This window comes from Oryctolagus cuniculus, chromosome 1 (assembly GCF_964237555.1).
Source record: "Oryctolagus cuniculus chromosome 1, mOryCun1.1, whole genome shotgun sequence".
In the NCBI taxonomy this organism is placed as follows: domain Eukaryota; kingdom Metazoa; phylum Chordata; class Mammalia; order Lagomorpha; family Leporidae; genus Oryctolagus; species Oryctolagus cuniculus.
In genome coordinates, this window is record NC_091432.1 from 30,210,214 (window position 1) to 30,229,012 (window position 18,799).

Consider the following 18,799-nt stretch of genomic DNA (forward strand, 5'->3'; position numbering starts at 1 on the left):
ACCAGGCTGGAGTCATTTCTGATAAGTAGGATCTCAGAAGAATGCCTCTGTTTAGTCAGATGGCTGTTACGGTCTAGGGAAAATAGGAGTTTAGGGAAGACAGATTAGAACCCACCTGTTGGCTGGCGCCACGGCTCACTAGGCTAATCCTATACCTGCAGTGCCGGCACACCGAGTTCTAGTCCCTGTTGGGGTGCCGGATTCTGTCCCGGTTGCTCCTCTTCCAGTCCAGCTCTCTGCTGTGGCCCGGGAGTGCAGTGGAGGATGGCCCAAGTGCTTGGTCCCTGAACCCGCATGGGAGACCAGGAGGAAGCACCTGGCTCCTGGCTTTGGATCCACATAGTGTGGGCCATGGTGGCCATTTTCAGGGGGTGAACCGATGGAAAGAAGACCTTTCTTTCTGCCCCTAACTGCCTGTCAAAAAAAAAAAAAAAAAAAAAAAAAAAAAAAGAGAGAGAGAGAGAAAAACAAAATCCCACCTGTTAGCAAATGGAAAATTGGCTTAAGTGTTGAGAAAGTACCCATTTCTACAAGTGGTCATTTTCATCACCATTCCCATTTGAAACTGCATCCTAGATTCTCCCAACCACCATCTCCACCACGCAATCTTGTCCCTGGTTCTTCCCACTTGGAAAGGTTGGCTTTGCTGGGTAGATATAGACATGCAACCAGGTACAGAAGGCCTTGAAATGTGTGCAGAGAAACCCAAGCAGGCAAGTTGTTTCCAATGCACACTTCTAACCTCCAGATGTCCTGATAAAAGGTGCATACACAGCAAATGGCTCCCTGCAGCTGGAAAGCCACACTGGATTGATTCAGTGTTTTCAAGGACCAAGCAGATCTGAACCTGATCTGCATCGTGGGTGCGCATACATGTTGAATGAGGCTCTGGCTTAGGGAGGCGAGCAGAGGTGAATGCACTGGCCCAGCTTCAGCAGACCACTCACCTCACCCCGAGGGAGGAAGGGGCACTCTCTGCCTCTCCATATTTATGAACTTCTTTGGAGCTCAGTGGGACCTGGGGCCTGAGCCAGGTATTAGCTTTGGGAGAGGTGGGCAATTTCCTTTCCCTCACTCCTCCTTTCCCTGTGTCTGATTGTATTATTCAGAAGTGAATTATGATTTAATTCCTTCTGCTGTTGAGGGCATTACAAAATGTTGGTTGCAATAAATTTGTAAACAGTACTTAACAAAACAAGATGGATAGATGAGATTGTTCTAGCAAACAACGAAACTCATCATTACTGCCGACAGTCACGGAAGGAGCCCTACTTGTATACCAAATGGGGTACGCTGATTGAGGCCTTTGCCCTGCACAGCCTTGACCCAGCATGCGCTTTGACTTGCAGTGTTGAAAGCAGTGCATCCTTTGAGAAAAGATAATTCCAGTCACATGCTTGGGGGCTCTTTCTCTTAGGGTCTTCAGACCGGGGCTAGGTTACCACAAAGTGTTCAGTGATCCATGGGAAATGCAGCATGTCTCCATTCAGGGCTTACGATATGCTTTGCATCACTACCAGTGACAAGTAACTTTTTGGTCGATGGTTCCAACACAGATTAAGGTCAAAAGTGTCCCTGGAGACCACGTTCCCTAGTGAGAGACTGCCACAAAACTCCGTGTGTCCTTCCCTTCTGAACTCTTTCTTCTCCTAGCAACAACAACCACTTACCAGTTGTTCAGGCTGGTGTTATGTCTACGTACGGTTTATTCTTCTTGGAGCAAAGAGCTGGAGAAATACAGGGGAGAATCTGTTATTACAGGTTAAACTGTTACATTCAACTTGTAGTGAGGGTCTGGTTTCTTTTTATTATACTCCAATTTTGTTGTAATGACTATTGCCTAAAATAAATAGGCAATCGACAGGGACTTAGAGATAACAGGGATGCTTAAGTGATTTTTATAGTAGCAGTTTTTGTTGTGACAGAATTTGACCTGTATTCTGGTTATTAGTTTTATTCATCACATTGGAAACTTGGCACTCCCATTGTTCATGCCATTATATGCAAAGCACTGTAGCATGAAAGTCACTTATAAAGCTGTGAAAACTCTAAGCCAAGAGGCTCACAGAACACTAAAACCTCAGCTAGGGGATATATTCTGTTTTATTTAGCTAACCATTCTGGATAATCAAAGGCTTATTCCTTTTTCAAAATATTTAGTTATTTATTTGAGAAGCCAAGTGACAGAGAGAGATAGAGACAGATCTTTCATCTGCTGGTTCACTCCCCAAATACTGGCAACAACTGGGATAAGGCCAGGCAAAGCCAGGAACCCAGGACTCTAACCAGGTCTCCTATGTGGGTGGCAGGGACCCAAGTACTTAGGCCATAATTCACTGCCTTCCCAAGAGCATTTGCAGGAAGTGGGATCAGGGGCAAAGTCTTCAACCTGAAAGACTGTACTCAGACATGGGATGCAGGCACTCCCAGCAGTGGCTTAACCTGCTGGGTTTATTCCTTTTAATCTCTAAGTACCACCCCCCCCCTTTTAACCATTTGTGATACGAGGATTTCTGAAGTATTCAATACACAAATTCTTGCCTTCTCAGAATAATTTAATTCCTTTAAGCATGATGTTCAGGGTCATCATTTTGAACAGATTGCCCTTAGGGACCGAGACGTGTAGAACTGTTTGGGGCACTGTGCCCACCTAAAGCAGGGCTTTGGAACCCCCTAGTCAACTTAAAACTTCTGTTGTTGTCATTTCATTTTCCTTTGGACCTAAATTTCCTCGAGAAGTCTGTTACTGTCTCTTAACCTGCTTGCAGACCCCTTGAACCTGCTTGCAGACCCCTTGGAAACCAGACATCAATCATTACTTGTGACGTGAAATAGGTTTGGAGTAGGTGTTTGATGGTGGAAGTTTGACCTTCCTTGTATGTGGTTTATTTCTAGTACTCATTTCATCTGGTCAGAAAACTTCCTTGGTTGTGGTTTCTCAGTCATTTTTCAGTGAGCTGAGCAGAAGAGCTAGATTTTTTGCAATTTCATCTCAAACACTCATTGTCAAACCACTTGTCTGGATTTGGGTCCACAGAACAGGGATAGGAGAAGCTGTCATGTGGCTGAGTCCGAGATGTACATGTTGCCACAGAACCCTAAAATGGTGCGCAGGTTGGAGGTTGTTTTTGTAAGGTATGTGACCATGACAGGTAAACTCACTGAGTGAACTTCAAAACAGGAGCTACTGTTGCTGTCCCTTTCCAAGAGCGTGAGGCTGGCCTTACCCCAAGCTGTTGGAGACACCTTCCTCATTTGACTGAAATGGACTCCGTGTCAGAGCCGGCCAGCTTTTGGGATTCTAACACCGCTGCAAAAGAAGCCATTGCTCCCCCCTTGATGACTTCATTATTTATGGCCTTCCAGTAAAAATACTACACATCTCACAGTCTTCCTCTCCTTCCACAAGTGCCATTTCTGGATAGACATGGATTTTACTGCTATCCTGAGCCCTCCCTGCCCCACTGTACACTGTGGCTTCTAGGTGATACAAAGCAAGGCCTGGAAAAGGGAAAATTTCTTTGCCCCCAGGCCATACTGTGTGTGTGTGTGTGTGTGTGTGTGTTTGGGGTGAAGACAGAGTGGATAGTAATGCTATTGAACAATTAATATTATATTGTAAGAATGAAGTAAGATTACATAAAAAATCAACTAGCAGAGTGCAGGGTCCAGAGAGCTTACTAAATGGTAACTACTGAGTGATTTTTAACCTGAAGACTGCAACATTTAAAAAATGCAGACACTCAAAGCAGCTGGTTACTGACTTCAAGCAGGCTTTTGTCTCCTGTGACATCTTCTTAAGACTGGCAGCCTTAGGTCTAGCTAATGATGGTGCCTTCTCAAGGCCAGGAGATATTCCTGAGAAGCTACCATTTTGCCCTTTTAGGAGGAAAAATGCAATGACTTCATGTGTAAGTTGGACCAAGAAAAGATCAATAAAACAAAATAAAGAGCTGTCACTTTCAGAGGGGAAGATGATGAGAAAGGGCTGGTGTTGAGATCCTGGCACCAGGAAGTAGGGAAGAAAACCTCCAAACACATTGTGGTTTGTTAAAACACTGAAGAGCCCCAAGTGCTACAGCGCTTGGCACTGCCACCCACTGTGCGGGAGGAGTGTCCTCAGAAGTGGGGAGCAGGGAGCAGTGCCTAATGATTGCTACAGGAGACAGAGAGTCTGCTCTTCTGCACATCTCCAGCCTGGCTTACCGCATGACCTTGACTGACTTATCTCCCTATCTTGGACAATTTCCCTAAAGTCCTCACACTCCCCAGCAAATTAAAAGGCTATTGAGGAGAATGAGGTAAAAGGAAATTTAGAGCCAGGTTCAGAAACTGTAGCCCCCCTGAATTTTTAAACACTAGATTTAAAAAATACGTATTTATTTAAGTGGCAGAGAGAGCGAGCGAGCGAGCTCTCATCTACTGGTTCATTCCCCAAATGGCCATTATGGCTAGGACAGAGCTAGAGCCAGGTCTCCCATGTGGGTGGCACGATCCCAAGCACTTGAGCCATCACTCTGTCCCCTAGGGTCTACACTGGCAGGAAGCTAGAGACAGAAGTGAATCTGGCACTCCAATGTGGGATGCAGGTGTTTGGGCTAAATACCTACTTCTAAACTGCATTTTAATGACTGTAGGCAGGTGTCCCATTTTTCAACTTACAAAGTATCTATCATCTTGGGCCCTCCCAAGGGGCTCCTGAAAGCCTCTGAGTAAATGACCCCTAGTTTCAACTGCTTTATTTACAAGTTAATTCTATCTCTTCATCAATTATATGCAAATATGTACTTCTAAAACTCCAGAGATATTTTTCCGGGCCTAACAGAAATTTGTTCCATATAGTTTTCCTAGATAACATGGTAAAAATTAAAATTTGACCTCCCTCCTAGGTCATCCAAATTGTGCAGCCCCAATGTTATTTGAAGACATCATTCAAGACCAAGTATTCTGTAGTTGTTAACCTACTTTGTTCATAACAATTACTCTAGGAATGGATAATTTTACTTTGAGGAGAAAACATGTCCCTAAACAATAATGATCTTACATGTGTCCTTTTGCCACTTTCCAGGTATCTCTTAAGGCACTGTGAGGAAGTCAAGAGTAAACCAGACTCCCACATCTCATAACCAAAACGCCATCATCCCCAGCATGACCAGAGTTGAGTATGCAGATTGTCATGAATATTTACACCTAACAGGGTCCTTTGTGCACAACTCTGAGAGACAAATGGTATTTCCAGTAATAGTTTATTGATTTCCAAATGCACAGGGCGCCAAGTCCGAACATCCTGGGATAGCAGTAAATCTCTCTTACAAAATAATTTACAGTATGAAAATGATATACTGAAACATTAACTCAACGTGTAATTCCCTTGAAAGATTGAGTGTTCCCTTGTTTAACGTAAAGTGTGGAAGGGGAAGATGACTAAGGAGGGAATGTGACTGTGCCCAGGAAAACAGGCAGAGGACAATGGGTTTGTTGCTTCTCCCCACTTATGCAGTGCAGCCTGTCACTGCACAAAGAATGGTCAGGTTTACCTTCCATCAAATGTAAATCTGCTGTGCCCTCAAGGCCTTATCCATCCCAGCACGGGCTCTGTGGCCTATCTGTTGTTGTTGTTCCAGTGTACCCTGAAGGGTCTACATTTATTTTCACTGCCCTGCTCTAGCCCTGGCTCTGTTTCTGGTGTGCTCTCAGTTCCAAATGATAGCGTCTTACCAGGCAAGTCCCCAGAGGCAGGCCACCTGTTACAGCTCTGGGAATAGGCTGGGCAGGGGGCTTCAGAAACATAACTGAGTAAAGGCAATGCTAACCCCCTTGGGCTTCTTTTTCTCTTAGGGTTGGGCTGGACAGATGTGTCTTGATCTACAACAAGATTTTTTTTAGAACAGAAAGATGTCAATGTGTTTGGTATATAATAAACATGCAACTGATTTCCTTATTGAAAAGCACATACTGAACAGCTATTATGTGAGGGTGGAACTTGAGGAATTAGCAGGAGAAGAAATTCCAGGCTGGGGGAGGAGCCATCCCAGGTCCTGTCACTACTACAAAGTCGTGAATTCTAGAGGTCATCAGAGTAGCTGGCCATCCAAACTCCCCGTGTCGCAGACACCTTGGAGAAGACTGGACTGCAGTTCTCTCGGGGCTGTCGACTTGACACACTGCTTAGGAGCTGACAGCTCTTGCCAGGGAGGTGCTCTTCTGTTAAGCATCTTGTAAGCAAGCAGCTAAGCTCTGAGAACCTGGTGGCACTTCCAACAGGCTGGCAGGAACCTCTGCTGTAGCGTACAAGACAGGGTTGCTCCGAGCTTTTCTAGTTCTTAGAGTATGCGTGTGCGTGCCTGCATGCATATATATACATGCACACCCCATTTATCATTGACAAAGAGGTAACCCCCACCACATGAACACACACACAATCTAGGTATCAGCACAACAGTTCAGACTCACTGGACTCAGAACTGCCCCATCCTCACAGAGCACAGAGGAAAGATTTACTAAAAAGTAGAAAGACTTCTTTTTCTACAGCAAGGAAATTTCCAAATAAAGTCAGAGTAGAGAGAACAATCTTCACCTTTACCATTCCTGAAGATTTCTATACTCTAAAGCCAAGAAGTCTCTTATCTGTGGAGAATGGCACTAAAAAGGAAAGAGTACTCCTACTTGTGGGGCAGGCCCAAGTTAGCTATGTCTATCGAAAGCATTTGCTAGAGTGGAGGAATAAGGCTAGCTTGGTGCCATTTCTGAGCCAAATTAGTCATGTATGTCATTTTAAAAGAATTCATGAGCGCCGGCACACCGGGTTCTAGTCCCGGTCGGGGCGCCGGATTCTGTCCCGGTTGCCCCTCTTCCAGGCCAGCCCTCTGCTGTGGCCAGGGAGTGCAGTGGAGGATGGCCCAGGTGCTTGGGCCCTGCACCCCATGGGAGACCAGGAAAAGCACCTGGCTCCTGGCTCCTGCCATCGGATCAGCGCGGTGCGCCGGCCGCAGCGCGCCGGCCGCGGCGGCCATTGGAGGGTGAACCAACGGCAAAGGAAGACCTTTCTCTCTGTCTCTCTCTCTCACTGTCCACTCTGCCTGTCAAAAAAAAAAAAAAAAAAAAAAAAAAAAAAAAAAAAAAAAAAGAATTCATGATGTGGGACAGTCAGACTGTACTTGGGGAACCGGAAGTCTTTTTCCCCCCTTCCTCTGTATTTCTCAGGTGTACCATGGCATGGTACAAAAGGATCTGTCCAGAATATGGAAAGCTGGGATCACATCTGACTTCAGCATTTCCTTGCTGTGTAACTGGAGACAAGCCACTCTTATAGCTGGTATCCGTTTTATCATCTAAGAAATAGGTGTGGAGTAACACAGGGCCTGGCTCATAGCTGGTCTTCAATAGTTTATTTCCCTTCCTGGTCTGTCAAAACGGAGAGTCCCAAGTACTTCTTGGGACTGCCTTGGATTTAATGATATCAAATCAAAGGACAATTCCTTCTAACATCTAGAAACGCGACATTTCGAAAGCAGCCAGGAATCGCTCTGAGTACCCGGTTCAGCCTGGTGACACCCATACCTCATACCTGCCTCCCTTGGGATTTCTGCGATCCTGATGCCTGCAGCCAGCCAGTCAGGACACAATTCTGAGCACTCTTAACTTTTACTGACCTGGCAGGTGGGAAGCCTCGTCATGCTGGGGCTCAAGGCAAGGTGCACGCTCCAGCTTTGGGGGAAGCTGGTGCCACTGCAGGAAGCATCCTAGTTCTTACATTGATAAATGCTGCCGGCAGGAGCTTAGGAGCCTGGGCAGAAGCTGCTGTGCTGCATTTAATGCTTCCCTGGTTAAAGTTTTATCAGGTGCTGAAGACAGCAGGAGCCCATAAAGCAAATCTGCAACCCTTTCTAAGTAAAAGCAAAAGCGCTCTCCTTGAGGATTACAGACATGATAATTTATTGAGACAGGCTGGCACATATTTTTATATTCCTGTTTATATCCACTGCATAAATGCTTGGATTTTTCAAATAGTAATTTAAAGTAATAAAACATGATTAGGAGCTAAGAGCCAATCATTTATCCATTGCTAATATAGGGCTACTATTTGGAGGTCAAACAATGATTGCTAGGGAAAGATAACACAAGTTTCCAAACCCTACAGTTTTTAAAAACCTTTTGATATTTTAAGCTCTTTCAAGAGTGGCTATTGGTCCTTCTTTCAGGGTGGTTCGGCTGGATATGATCGGAGGTTGTAATCAGTGCTATGTTGAATTCTCCAGTTTTTGCAGAGACAGAGCACCAAAATCATCTTAGTCATTTGTTGGCTATCAGGTTTGAGAAACATTTTTGTCTCTCAGCCCGAGTATCCTGACATACTTAGTGAGCTAGGGTAGTCACAACTTAGCAGTGTTCATGCCTGGTAGCTTTCTGGCCTCAAGGGAATAAATCTTTTCATAGCATGCACAGGACTCAACAATGACACAACTAGACTGCTACAATAAGCAAGTATTGTTTCTGCTTCAAAACCTTCCTGCTCACACATCAATCAACTGACCCAGAAGTTTTGTGATAGGTACAGAGGTTGCAGGCAGGCAGGTGGGAGTGAGGGATTTCCTCCAACACAGGCTCCTTTGGTTCTGCTTCAGACACACTAGAGGCCTAGGCCCTGTGTTGGCAGCAACCCCAAGGTTGTTTGCATATGGTTCCATTGTATGTCTCAGAGGGATACACCAAAACATCACTAAAGGCAAAGGAGAGCGAACAAACTACCCATTTGTAAATAAAATTATCTTTCTAGTCTCATTTTAGCTTAGCTTATGTGTATGAACATTCCATTTCATAACATAACTATGTTTCCTGTCCCAGGGTATCCCCTGCCTCCAAGCCATTCCTTAAATAATGCTACTGTTTCAGGAAGATGCTAGTCTAAGCTTGTAGTTTTGCATTCCCTTAGCACATCACTGCTATTTGACAGGGTAGGAATCCCGAGTTGGGACTGGGGAAAGGTAAGAGGTCCTAGCTCAGGGCAGTCTCTCATGTTGCTTAAGAACAGAGAGCCGGAGTGTGGGGAATGAGCTGAAGCCCCGTGGACAAGGGCTAGGAAAGAAGGACTCCTTCCAGACGGGGTAAAAGGAAGGTGTGTGCTGGGACACAGGGCTGAACTCTTCCCACACTGCAGTTAAGTCATATGAGGCTAAACTGGGGGTGGGGCTGTCAAAAACTGAAGACTCCCACTTGGTAATCCTTTCCTGTTGTGACAAACCCACACAACTTGCAGATTTCACCCAAATAATTTGTGTTCTATAAGATCCGTCAGTGACTACTTTGGAAGTTCAGGCAATTTGAATTCAGATACACTAACTCTACTTTTAATCAGATTTCTTTGGTCTTCTCTCTCCTACCCCCAACAAGGTCATTTCCTTTCCATCTCTTCAATCATTTTATCATGTCCACAGTATTGAATTATGAATCTGAAGACCTGGAAAACCTCATATACTAAAAATATGTGCATCTTTCTAACTTTTAACTCTTTCTCCAACCCTAGTTTCATGCCATCTGACGGAATTCATGGCACCATATTTTCATACAGAACTGGACTTTCAGAGACTGTCTAATATGAGTCAACATATCCTATTCTGCACTCATTTATGTCATGCTTCAATATGAACAATATGGAGTTTTCTGTGAGCAGGTAGGGGAAAAACTCAGTTCAACATTATTCCAGATCCTGCCTATTAAAGTGATATTATTTGGCTGTACAATATTACAGGGGTTGGCTTTCCTGAGTCATTTCAAAGCAGCCATCGAAGGACCCCTCTTAACTGCTTCAAAGGGGCTCTTTTTCTTGACAGAGCACAACAGGAAGAGAAGCACACAGTTAGTAAGCACAACGCTGGCATCCTTCAGAGAGCTGTGTGCCCGCTGTGGATCCAGGGGTGTATCTGGTGGAAGTGTGTGTGTTGCTGGGCAGCTTTCACAGGACTCAGAAGCCATCACATACACGCTGTCACATACACACGGGGAGGGGGGTGATTCTCCGCTGGGGACGGCAAGCCTTCATGTGTCCTCTTCTTCACTGGCACCACTACAAAGGAAAAGGAGAACCGGGTGAGTTACGGCATCACAGACAGGGAGGCACCAGTCTAGGGTGGCCCAGGCTGTGCTGTCAGACATACCTGGATTCAAGTCCCAACTACCACGACTGAGCAGGGCAGCAAGGGACAAATGGCTTAATTTCTTTAATTTTTTTTTATCTAACTATAGGGAGAATAATGATGAAACTGACTTTATCAGGTTGCTGGAGGATTAAATAAGAGAATACATATAAAACACACAGTGCCTGGTATGCGAATAGTTATTTAAAAGATCAGGTGAAGATCATAATTTTTAAAACTTATTTGAAAAAAAAATCAGAGGGAGTGTGGTTTCTTCTGAAGCTTAAGCCATCTAGTGTTAGCAGGGAACAACAAGAGAGCAAGGAGAGGCTATCCTCTGCCCTGCAAGTGGCACCTCACAAACCTTGGAATCAAAGACAACACAGGCCAGAGGTACATCACTGGGTTTAAATGCCATCTCTTCAGAGAAGGTAGTCTCTCTAAGTACATTCCCCAGTTATTCTCTATCATTTCTTTCATAGTTCTTATCACATCCTATAATTTGCTTGCTAGAGCATACAAGAGTGGCAATACTATTTTAACTACTGCATATCTAGCACTTAAAAAAGGGGAGTGGAATAAAAACAGGAAGAGAGGGTGGGTGGGAGGGAAAGATACAAGTGAAAGTTATGGCCAGTCATTACTGTCCTGGCCAGAGTATTTCAGACGTCTATGATGTTTCAGTGGGTTGTAGAGACATGGCTCTGAGCACCACAGCTGCTCACAGGCGTGGTCCTGGGAGAGAACATGGTAGATGCAGGGATCAGGACAAGAAGGCAGAGCACACTTAGAAGGGTAAAAGTGAGCTAACTTGCCTGGTTTCTCCTTATCCACTTCCAGAGGTCACTGTCCTTAAAATATTAACAAGGGCCAGGCCTGATCCTAGGACACGGGAACTATTAATATCCCCATTTTAGATATGAAGGAAGTGAACCTCTGAGAGATGTAAAATCTGAGGACCACACACTATTCAGTCTGTGTCCTTAAAACTCAAGTTTCCGTTTTGGTTGGACACAGTTGAAAGTAGCCAGCTGGTGAGAAAAAAAGGCCTTTAGGGTAGCAGCTCCCTGCTATGACCTAGAAACTCCTCATCCGCAAGGGACTATCTATATCTACATAAAACTTGCGTTCTTTTGTATCCATTTGGGAAAGACTTTGGGAGAAAACGTCTTAGTACCTACACTAAGGGTGGAGACATTTAAGACACAGGGTCTTTACAGATCAAGGTAAATGGACTCTGAGCCAAAGACAAGCTCAGCAACCTTCACCACCCACAGTTTTGCCCTATATCCACTCCTTTTCCCTGTGTTCTTATCTAATCACAGGACCAAGGGTGCATGCTAGGACAGGCCAGACAGTGGACTGTCATTACAATAGAATTTTGTGGCATCCATCCAAAGGGAACAAAGGATCTTTTATGAAAACTTCTCATCAGAATCAAGGCAGAGTTGGAACCAGTGCCATATTTTCCTGCTTGGTATTATATCCAAAGCAAAGCTCTTACTGTTCTCTTGTCAGTTTTACGTCAAATATGAGGGCATGGTGCCTGTGCCCTTTCCCCAAGCTGCAGTTAACTTTTTAGCATTCTTAAGATATGCAGTTTAAAGGGTTCATGAACCTGCTGAAACTGCAGACAACAGTTTTGTCTGTGTGTCCCTTTGTCTGAGAGAGACCATAATTTTCATCATATATTCAAAGAGGTCAACGACCACCCCTCCGCCCACAGACAATAATCAAATGTGTATAAAAAAATTTTTTTTCCTAGTTGTCAGGTTCTTTACTGTAAGAATTGGAGAGTGGCTCAGGAAAAAAGATTTAAAGTCCTGACTGAGAGTATCTTTTCTCATTACCTTAAAAAGAGACCTGTTTTGGGACCCAAAAGATGTAATTTATCCCCAAGTTTAAAAAACAAATCCTTGGGATTCTGGCACTTATCAATCCCATCATATGCTTAATATGTTCTGACTGCTTTCTACGTGTTAGGCATGATGCTAGGCATCACAGCAAATAAGATGGACGCAGCAGTTGCCCTTGTGGATTTTATAGCTTAGTAGGTGTGACAGAAAGAGGGGGCATGGAGGGGAGACAGGAGGGAGGGGGAGAGAGGGAAAGAAAAATGTTTTTCAGAGTAGCATCTTTGAAGCATCTTCTTTTCACAATAACCCACTTTCGTGATAATGAAGAAGAATCATTTTAACTGAATCTCTGACAGCTTTATCCACTCTGCAAACAGTCTCTCCTTAAGTGTTAACCTGATGGCGTAACAGGTATGAGACATCATCTCTCCTGAATCTTCCTCCTTCCCTTTGTAAATCAGGTCATCCAGTCATCCATCTTCCTAGGATTCTTCCTGAGACACCCTAGAAGTCTCCACTTTGCCCAAATGAAGCAACACAGCCCTCCTCCACTTCAGCCACTCAGCTTCCTCTGAAATCTACTTTACGCTTAAGATTAATAACTAGAGTGGGATTCAGAGGTTATCTAATTTCTTTATAATGTTCGTTTATAATAATGAAGTGAAGTGTTAGGCAGAGAACCTCCATTCCACAGCAGGCTCTTACCAATGACAGAGGCAGCATCATGCAATGACTCTGACATTACCAGACTGAAATAGGTTCCAATCCCTGGGTAAGTCACTAAGTCTTTCTGAATCTGTGACCTCATGGTAATACTATCTATCTTACAGGGTTATTATGAAAGCTTCACACATTCTGTACAATACAAATGACAAGAAATCTTGGCCTCCTTCCATATTATATTGAATAAAAACCTGCCTCCCTGGGTCTGTGTCACAGTGCAGTGGGTTAAGCTGCCACCTGCGATGCCAGCATCCCATCTGAGTACTGGTTTGAGTCCTGACTGCTCCATTCCCAATCCAGCGCCCTGCTAATGCATCTGAGAAAGCAGAGACGGCCCAAGTACTTGGGCCCCTACCATGTATGTAGGAGACTTGAAGGGAGAGCCAAGCTCCTGGCTTCGGTCTGGGTCAGCCCTGGGTGTTGTAGACATTTGGGGACTGAACAAGTAGGTGAAGATCTCTTTCTCTGTCTCTCCCTCTCCCTCTCTATAACTCTATCTTTCAAATAAGTAAAATAAAGTCTTTAAAACAAAAACAAAACCTGCCTCCTCCTAACTTTCCCTCAATGGTCCTAGTATGGGCGTCTGAAACATTACCTTCTAGAACAAGCATGTACCAATTCCTTTCAAATACTGGAGAGCAGCAGTAATGTTGCTTTGATTGCCTGGAGAGTTCTGTTTGTCTATTTTTAAGTGACAATTCCAGATGGACAGGTATTGGATAAAAGACTGAGTTCCTTGGCTCTGACCCTCTTCTATGTGGTAGACCTCTAGAAAAATCCATCTCCTGCCAAATACTGATGAGGACAAATACTGAGTGAAATTTAGTTAAGTGGCCTTATCTCAGTCACTGATTGATCTAATTTAGAAGCACTGTTGTATCTAAAAGTGGTAGTCTTACTGGATAAAGAAATTATGGGATATATACTCTATAGGATACTACACAGTAGTAAATAACAATGAAATCCGATCATTTGCAACAAAATGGAGGAATCTGGAAAACATCATGCTGAGTGAAATAAGCCAGTCCCAAAGGGACAAATATCATATGTTCTCACTGATCGGTGACAACTAACCGAGCACCAAAAAGGAAATCTGTTAAAGTGAAATGGACACTATGAGAAACAGTGACTTGATCAGCCCTTGCGCTGTTGATGAACAACTTAATACTGTATCCCTTTTAGTATTTTTTTGGGTTGCTCTACTTAATACTATTGGTTAAATTCTGTAATTAATACACGGTTATTCTTAAGTGTTGAAACTTAACTGAAAAGTGATCCCTGTTAAATATAAGAGTGGGAATAAGAGAGGGAAGAGATGTGCAATTCGGGACATGCTCAATCGGACTTGCCCCAAATGGTAGAGTTAGAAACATACCAGGGGATTCCAATTCAATCCTATCAAGGTGGCATGTACCAATGCCATCTCACTAGTCCAAGTGATCAATTTCTATTCACAATTTATCATAATGGTAGGACTAAGAGTCAAAGGGATCACATAAACAAGACTAGTGTCTGAAAATACCAACCGATAGAATAAGAAAAAGAGAGAGAACGATCCAACATGGGAAGTGGGATACACAGCAGACTGATAGAATGGCGGATGTCCTAAACAGTACTCTGGCCTCAGAATCAGCCCTTAAGGCATGTGGATCCGGCTGAAAAGCCATGAGAGTATTTCAGGCATGGAAAGCCAAGACACTCTGGCAAAAAAAACCAAAAAAAAACAAAACAAAACAAACAAACAAAAAACCAAAAAAAACACAAAAAACAAAAACAAAAAAAAACCTAAATGAAAGATCTCTGTGAGTGAGATCCCAGTGGAAAGAATGGGTCATCAAAGAAGGAGGTACCTTTCTCTGAAGGGAGGAGAGAACTTCCACTTTGACTATGACCTTGTCTAAATATGATCAGAGTCAGCGACCTCAAAAGGCTTCCATAGCCTTGGCAACTCATGACAAGAGCCTAGGGTGATTACTGATGCCATAAACAAGAGTGTCAAATTGTTAAGTCAACAACAGGAGTCACTGTGCACTTACTCCTCATGTAGGATCTCTGTCCTTAATGTGCTGTACATTGTGATTTAATGTTATAACCAGTACTCAATCAGTATTTTACACTTTGTGTTTCTGTGTGGGTGCAAACTGTTGAGAGCTTTACTTAATATATGCTAAATTGATCTTCTGTATATAAAGAGAATTGAAAATGAATCTTGATGTGAATGGAAGGGGAGAGGGAGCGGGAGAGGGGAGGGTTGCGGGTGGAAGGGAAGTTATGAGGGGAAAAAGCCATTGTAATCCATAAGCTGTACTTTGGAAATTTATATTCATTAAATAAAAGTTAAAAAAAAAAGTGGTGGTCTTAGAAACACATACTCTTGTGGTACATATGACTTTCTAGGGAGCATTTGGGCATAGACCATTTTAAGGAAATATCAGTCTGGATTTCTAGCTTCTATATATGCTTTTTCCTAAAACTGACCTTCCCAGGACATGCCTGTGGCCTACAGGTTCTCTTCTCAGCCACTCCCCCTTTAACATACTTCACCTACCTTAGAGAAGCATTCCTCACCTCCTGGATCTGACTAGGTGGCAGTCTCAGAGTCTCTCACTTCTAAAAGGAGTCCTGGGAGAGTTGGGTGAGAACAGTAGGGGACAGAGTCCCTTATTTCCTCCAGGTAGTAAACTCTAGGCAAGGTTGTATGCTCTATATATCTAAGACTGTCATTCAGAAGACAGATGTCACTGGCATGAGTGATGTACTAATATGTTTATTTCAGTTTAAAAAATGATATCAGATTTGATCTGACAGAAAGCAAGTCTGATTTGGCTGCAGGTATGACCGTAAGAACTGGTTTTGCCAATTAGATTATGCCTTGTAAACTTAGTTAGCTAAATCTGCAGTGCCAATGTTTTAACAAAACATAAAAGCTCATATAAACTATCAAATATATCAGAAATCACATCCTTCACAACTATCTAAACTTGATACATAATTTCAAGAGTTAATTAAAAATGGGCAAGAAACATATACTTTTTCTAAATTCTATTTTTTAAAGATATATTTTATTTATTTGAAAGAGTTACACAGAAAGGTAGAGACAGAGTGAGACAGAAAGGTCTTCCACCTGCTGGTTCACTCCCCAAATGGCCGCAATGGCTGGAGCTGCACCGATCCTAAGCAAGGAGATTCTTCTGGGTCTCCCAAGTGGGTGCAGGAGCCCAAGGACTTGAGCTATCCTTTGCTGCTTTCCCAAGCGCATTACCAGGGAGCTGGGTCAGAAATGAAGCAACCGGGACTCAAACTGGTGCCCATATGAGATGATGGCCCTGCAGGCAGGGGTTTCAACCCACTGTGCCACTGCGCTGGCCTCTCTAAATTCTTTTAGGGGATACGGAACCAAAGAGTTTAACTGAATGAACTGGGAGCTACCAAATTCTGACTGGGAGGTGGCATGAAATTTAACACTTCCCCAATTGGGGTAAGGCTGGAGGCATCCCAGCCAGCAGAATGCTGTCCCTTCCGAGTTGGGCACCTGACTGATGAGGAACCCTTTTTACTTGCTCTGGTGCCTGTGACATTCAAGAGTTGTTAGAGGCAGACCACAAGCCCCCATTACACTCAGTCCCTAAACACCTGCTGATAAAGTGATGAACATGGAGAAGGGTTTCACTGCCTCATCATTTATTAGTCTGTTTGAAGAGGCAGTTCAACTGCTCAGCTTCTGTCCCCAAAGCTGTAGGGGCATAAGAGGAAGTTAATAAATGTGGTGGCAGGTACTCTGACTTTGTAATAGTTTTGTTTTCTGAGCTTATAATGTAACTTATTTGATTTGGCATCACTCATGTCTGCTGAGTTCTTGTCAATTTATTAATTAATTATCGCTGTATCAACTCAGGAGGATACAGACATTCAGAGGTATTGACAAGGGAAGAAGGCTAGATTCAAGCAGACTTAGTTTTCTCTCAGGCACTGTATACGTAGCTAACTGGCAAGTCTTAAGCTTTCTGCCTTTTAGAAAGCAGCTGCCTAGTTCCAGTATGTAGGTGGGGTCTTCAAATGTTTGTGGAGGGGTAGGTATTATGGCACAGCAGGTTAAGCCACCACTTGGGATACTCCTAGTGGAGCCTGGGATTTAGTTCCCACCTGTGTTTCTTTCTTTTCTTTTCTTTCTTTTTTTTTTTTTTTTTTTTTTGACAGGCAGAGTTAGACAGTGAGAGAGAGAGAGAGACAGTGAGAGAGAGAGACAGCGAGAAACGTCTTCCTTCCGTTGGTTCACCCCCCCAAATGGCCGCTACGGCCGGCGCTGCGCCGATTTGAAGCCAGGAGCCAGGTGTCTCCCCCTGGTCTCCCATGAGGATGCAGGGCCCAAGCACTTGGGCCATCCTCCACTGCCTTCCTGGGGCCACAGCAGAGAGCTGGACTGGAAGAGGAGCAACAGGGACAGAACCGGCGCCCCAACCGGGAATGGAACCAGGGGTGCCGGCGCCGCAGGCAGAGAGATTAGCCCAGTGAGCTGCGGCGCCAGCCCCCATCTGTGTTTCTGATCCAGTTTCCTGTTCATGTGCACTGTTGGAGGCAGTACATGATAGCCCAAGTAAGTAGCGGGTCCCTGCCACCTACTTGTAAGACTCAGATGTAGTTCTTGGCTCCTGGCTTCAGCCTGGACCAGCCCCAGCTACTGTGGGCATTTGGGGAGTGAACTAGCAGATGGAAGATTTCTTTTCCTCTCTGTGTGGCTTGCCTTTCAAACAAATAAAGTTTAAAGAGGTTTGTGGAAAATGAACATTATCATTTAATTCTACTTTCCATGACTTTTTGAAACATCCTTGTGCACGCTCAGTCCTGCTAAAGGGATGGAGCAAATGCTCATATCCAGAAACATTCCTCCATGATATGGCAGAACTGTCACTTTTGTCCCCAATGTCCCAGATTCATTTGCAAGTGACAGGGTTACTGTGCTATAAGGGATCAAAACATATATTTAGCAGCTACCTGTGGGACTAGAAAGGCACACATATAAAATAAAGTAAAATGGTCGTAGTTTACCATAGGTTAACTGAGAAAAACCTGATTTGGCTAGTCAGGTCCTGGTTCCGCCGTGTGACACTGGACTCAGTTTCCTTCACTAGGAAAGGATGCTGCTGCGCATTGTAAGTGATATTTAGGAAAACCCCAAACCAAACCAAAGCTGAATCTTTCCAACCATGACACACTTGCTGAGGTAACTAATTTGCCCTCCTCTGTACTATTTTATCTCTGTTTCCAATCCCTCACTCCCACCCTCACCTCCATCCTCAACCCCACCACTCCTTCCCTACCTCCTCCATCTCCTCAGTCTGCAGGCTGATCTAAATGTTCCAAGTTCTTTCCTGTCTCTGACTTGGCCCAAATACTAGGTCGATGAATGGTACTGCTTGATCAGCACCAGGGTCAGACCCAAGAATAATCCTGGTATGAGCAAAACTTCACGATTCCTCGTTTCATTGTGGTTTAGGGGTTTACTCATTGTCCCATGAACTGTGCTGAGCAATTTATGCACATAATCTCTGAATCCTAAAAACAGTTTCTAGTATCGTTTTCTCCAATCTACAGATGAGAAAACGGAGATATTACTAAAGCTGCTGGCAGAGGTTTCTGCAGAAGAGAAAACTGAGACCCAGAAAAGCTATATGATTTGATCAAGGTACACTTTGCTAGCTTGCAAAGCTAGCAATCAGACTCCAGAACTCTCAGAAGTGAAAGCAAACTTGCGTAAGAAGTGAGCCTGTGTCTTTTGACCCCTGGTCACCCAGCCAGTAAGTCACAGACATTTAAATTTTTGCAGCTTGAGTTTGTGAACTGAAAAATGGAGTAGTCATACCTTTTATTAAGAGTTATTATAATGAGATGAAATATACATACACACAGTTTAAGATGAAAAAAAAAAAAAACCACAAGATCACTTTAAGAGGAGGAAATACAGATACTTGGTTTGTTTCAGCCCTCACAGCTGGCTCTGCCTACATACGGGAGGCCTCTGAGAGAGGTGTGGGTCCCCAGTGTGGCCCCAGGTTGGCACCCTGACCACAGTGCCAAGTTTGACCTCCA

The 18,799-nt window shown here is 43.9% G+C and overlaps 1 protein-coding gene across 2 annotated transcripts in view; it reads right to left on the bottom strand.

Annotated features, from left to right (window-relative positions):
- Positions 1-1,675: 1,675 nt before the first annotated feature.
- Positions 1,676-18,799, bottom strand: part of TRIM44 (tripartite motif containing 44) — a 113,092-nt gene continuing 95,968 nt past the window's right edge. The window contains exon 5 of one of the 2 annotated variants that reach the window (XM_051852319.2): positions 1,676-1,727. In XM_051852319.2, coding sequence (XP_051708279.1) covers positions 1,706-1,727 — 22 coding nt within the window. In that variant the 3' untranslated portion in view covers positions 1,676-1,705. Of the gene's footprint in view, positions 1,728-7,911; positions 10,064-18,799 lie in introns of those variants that run through there. The other variant, XM_051852309.2, reaches the window with a different exon arrangement.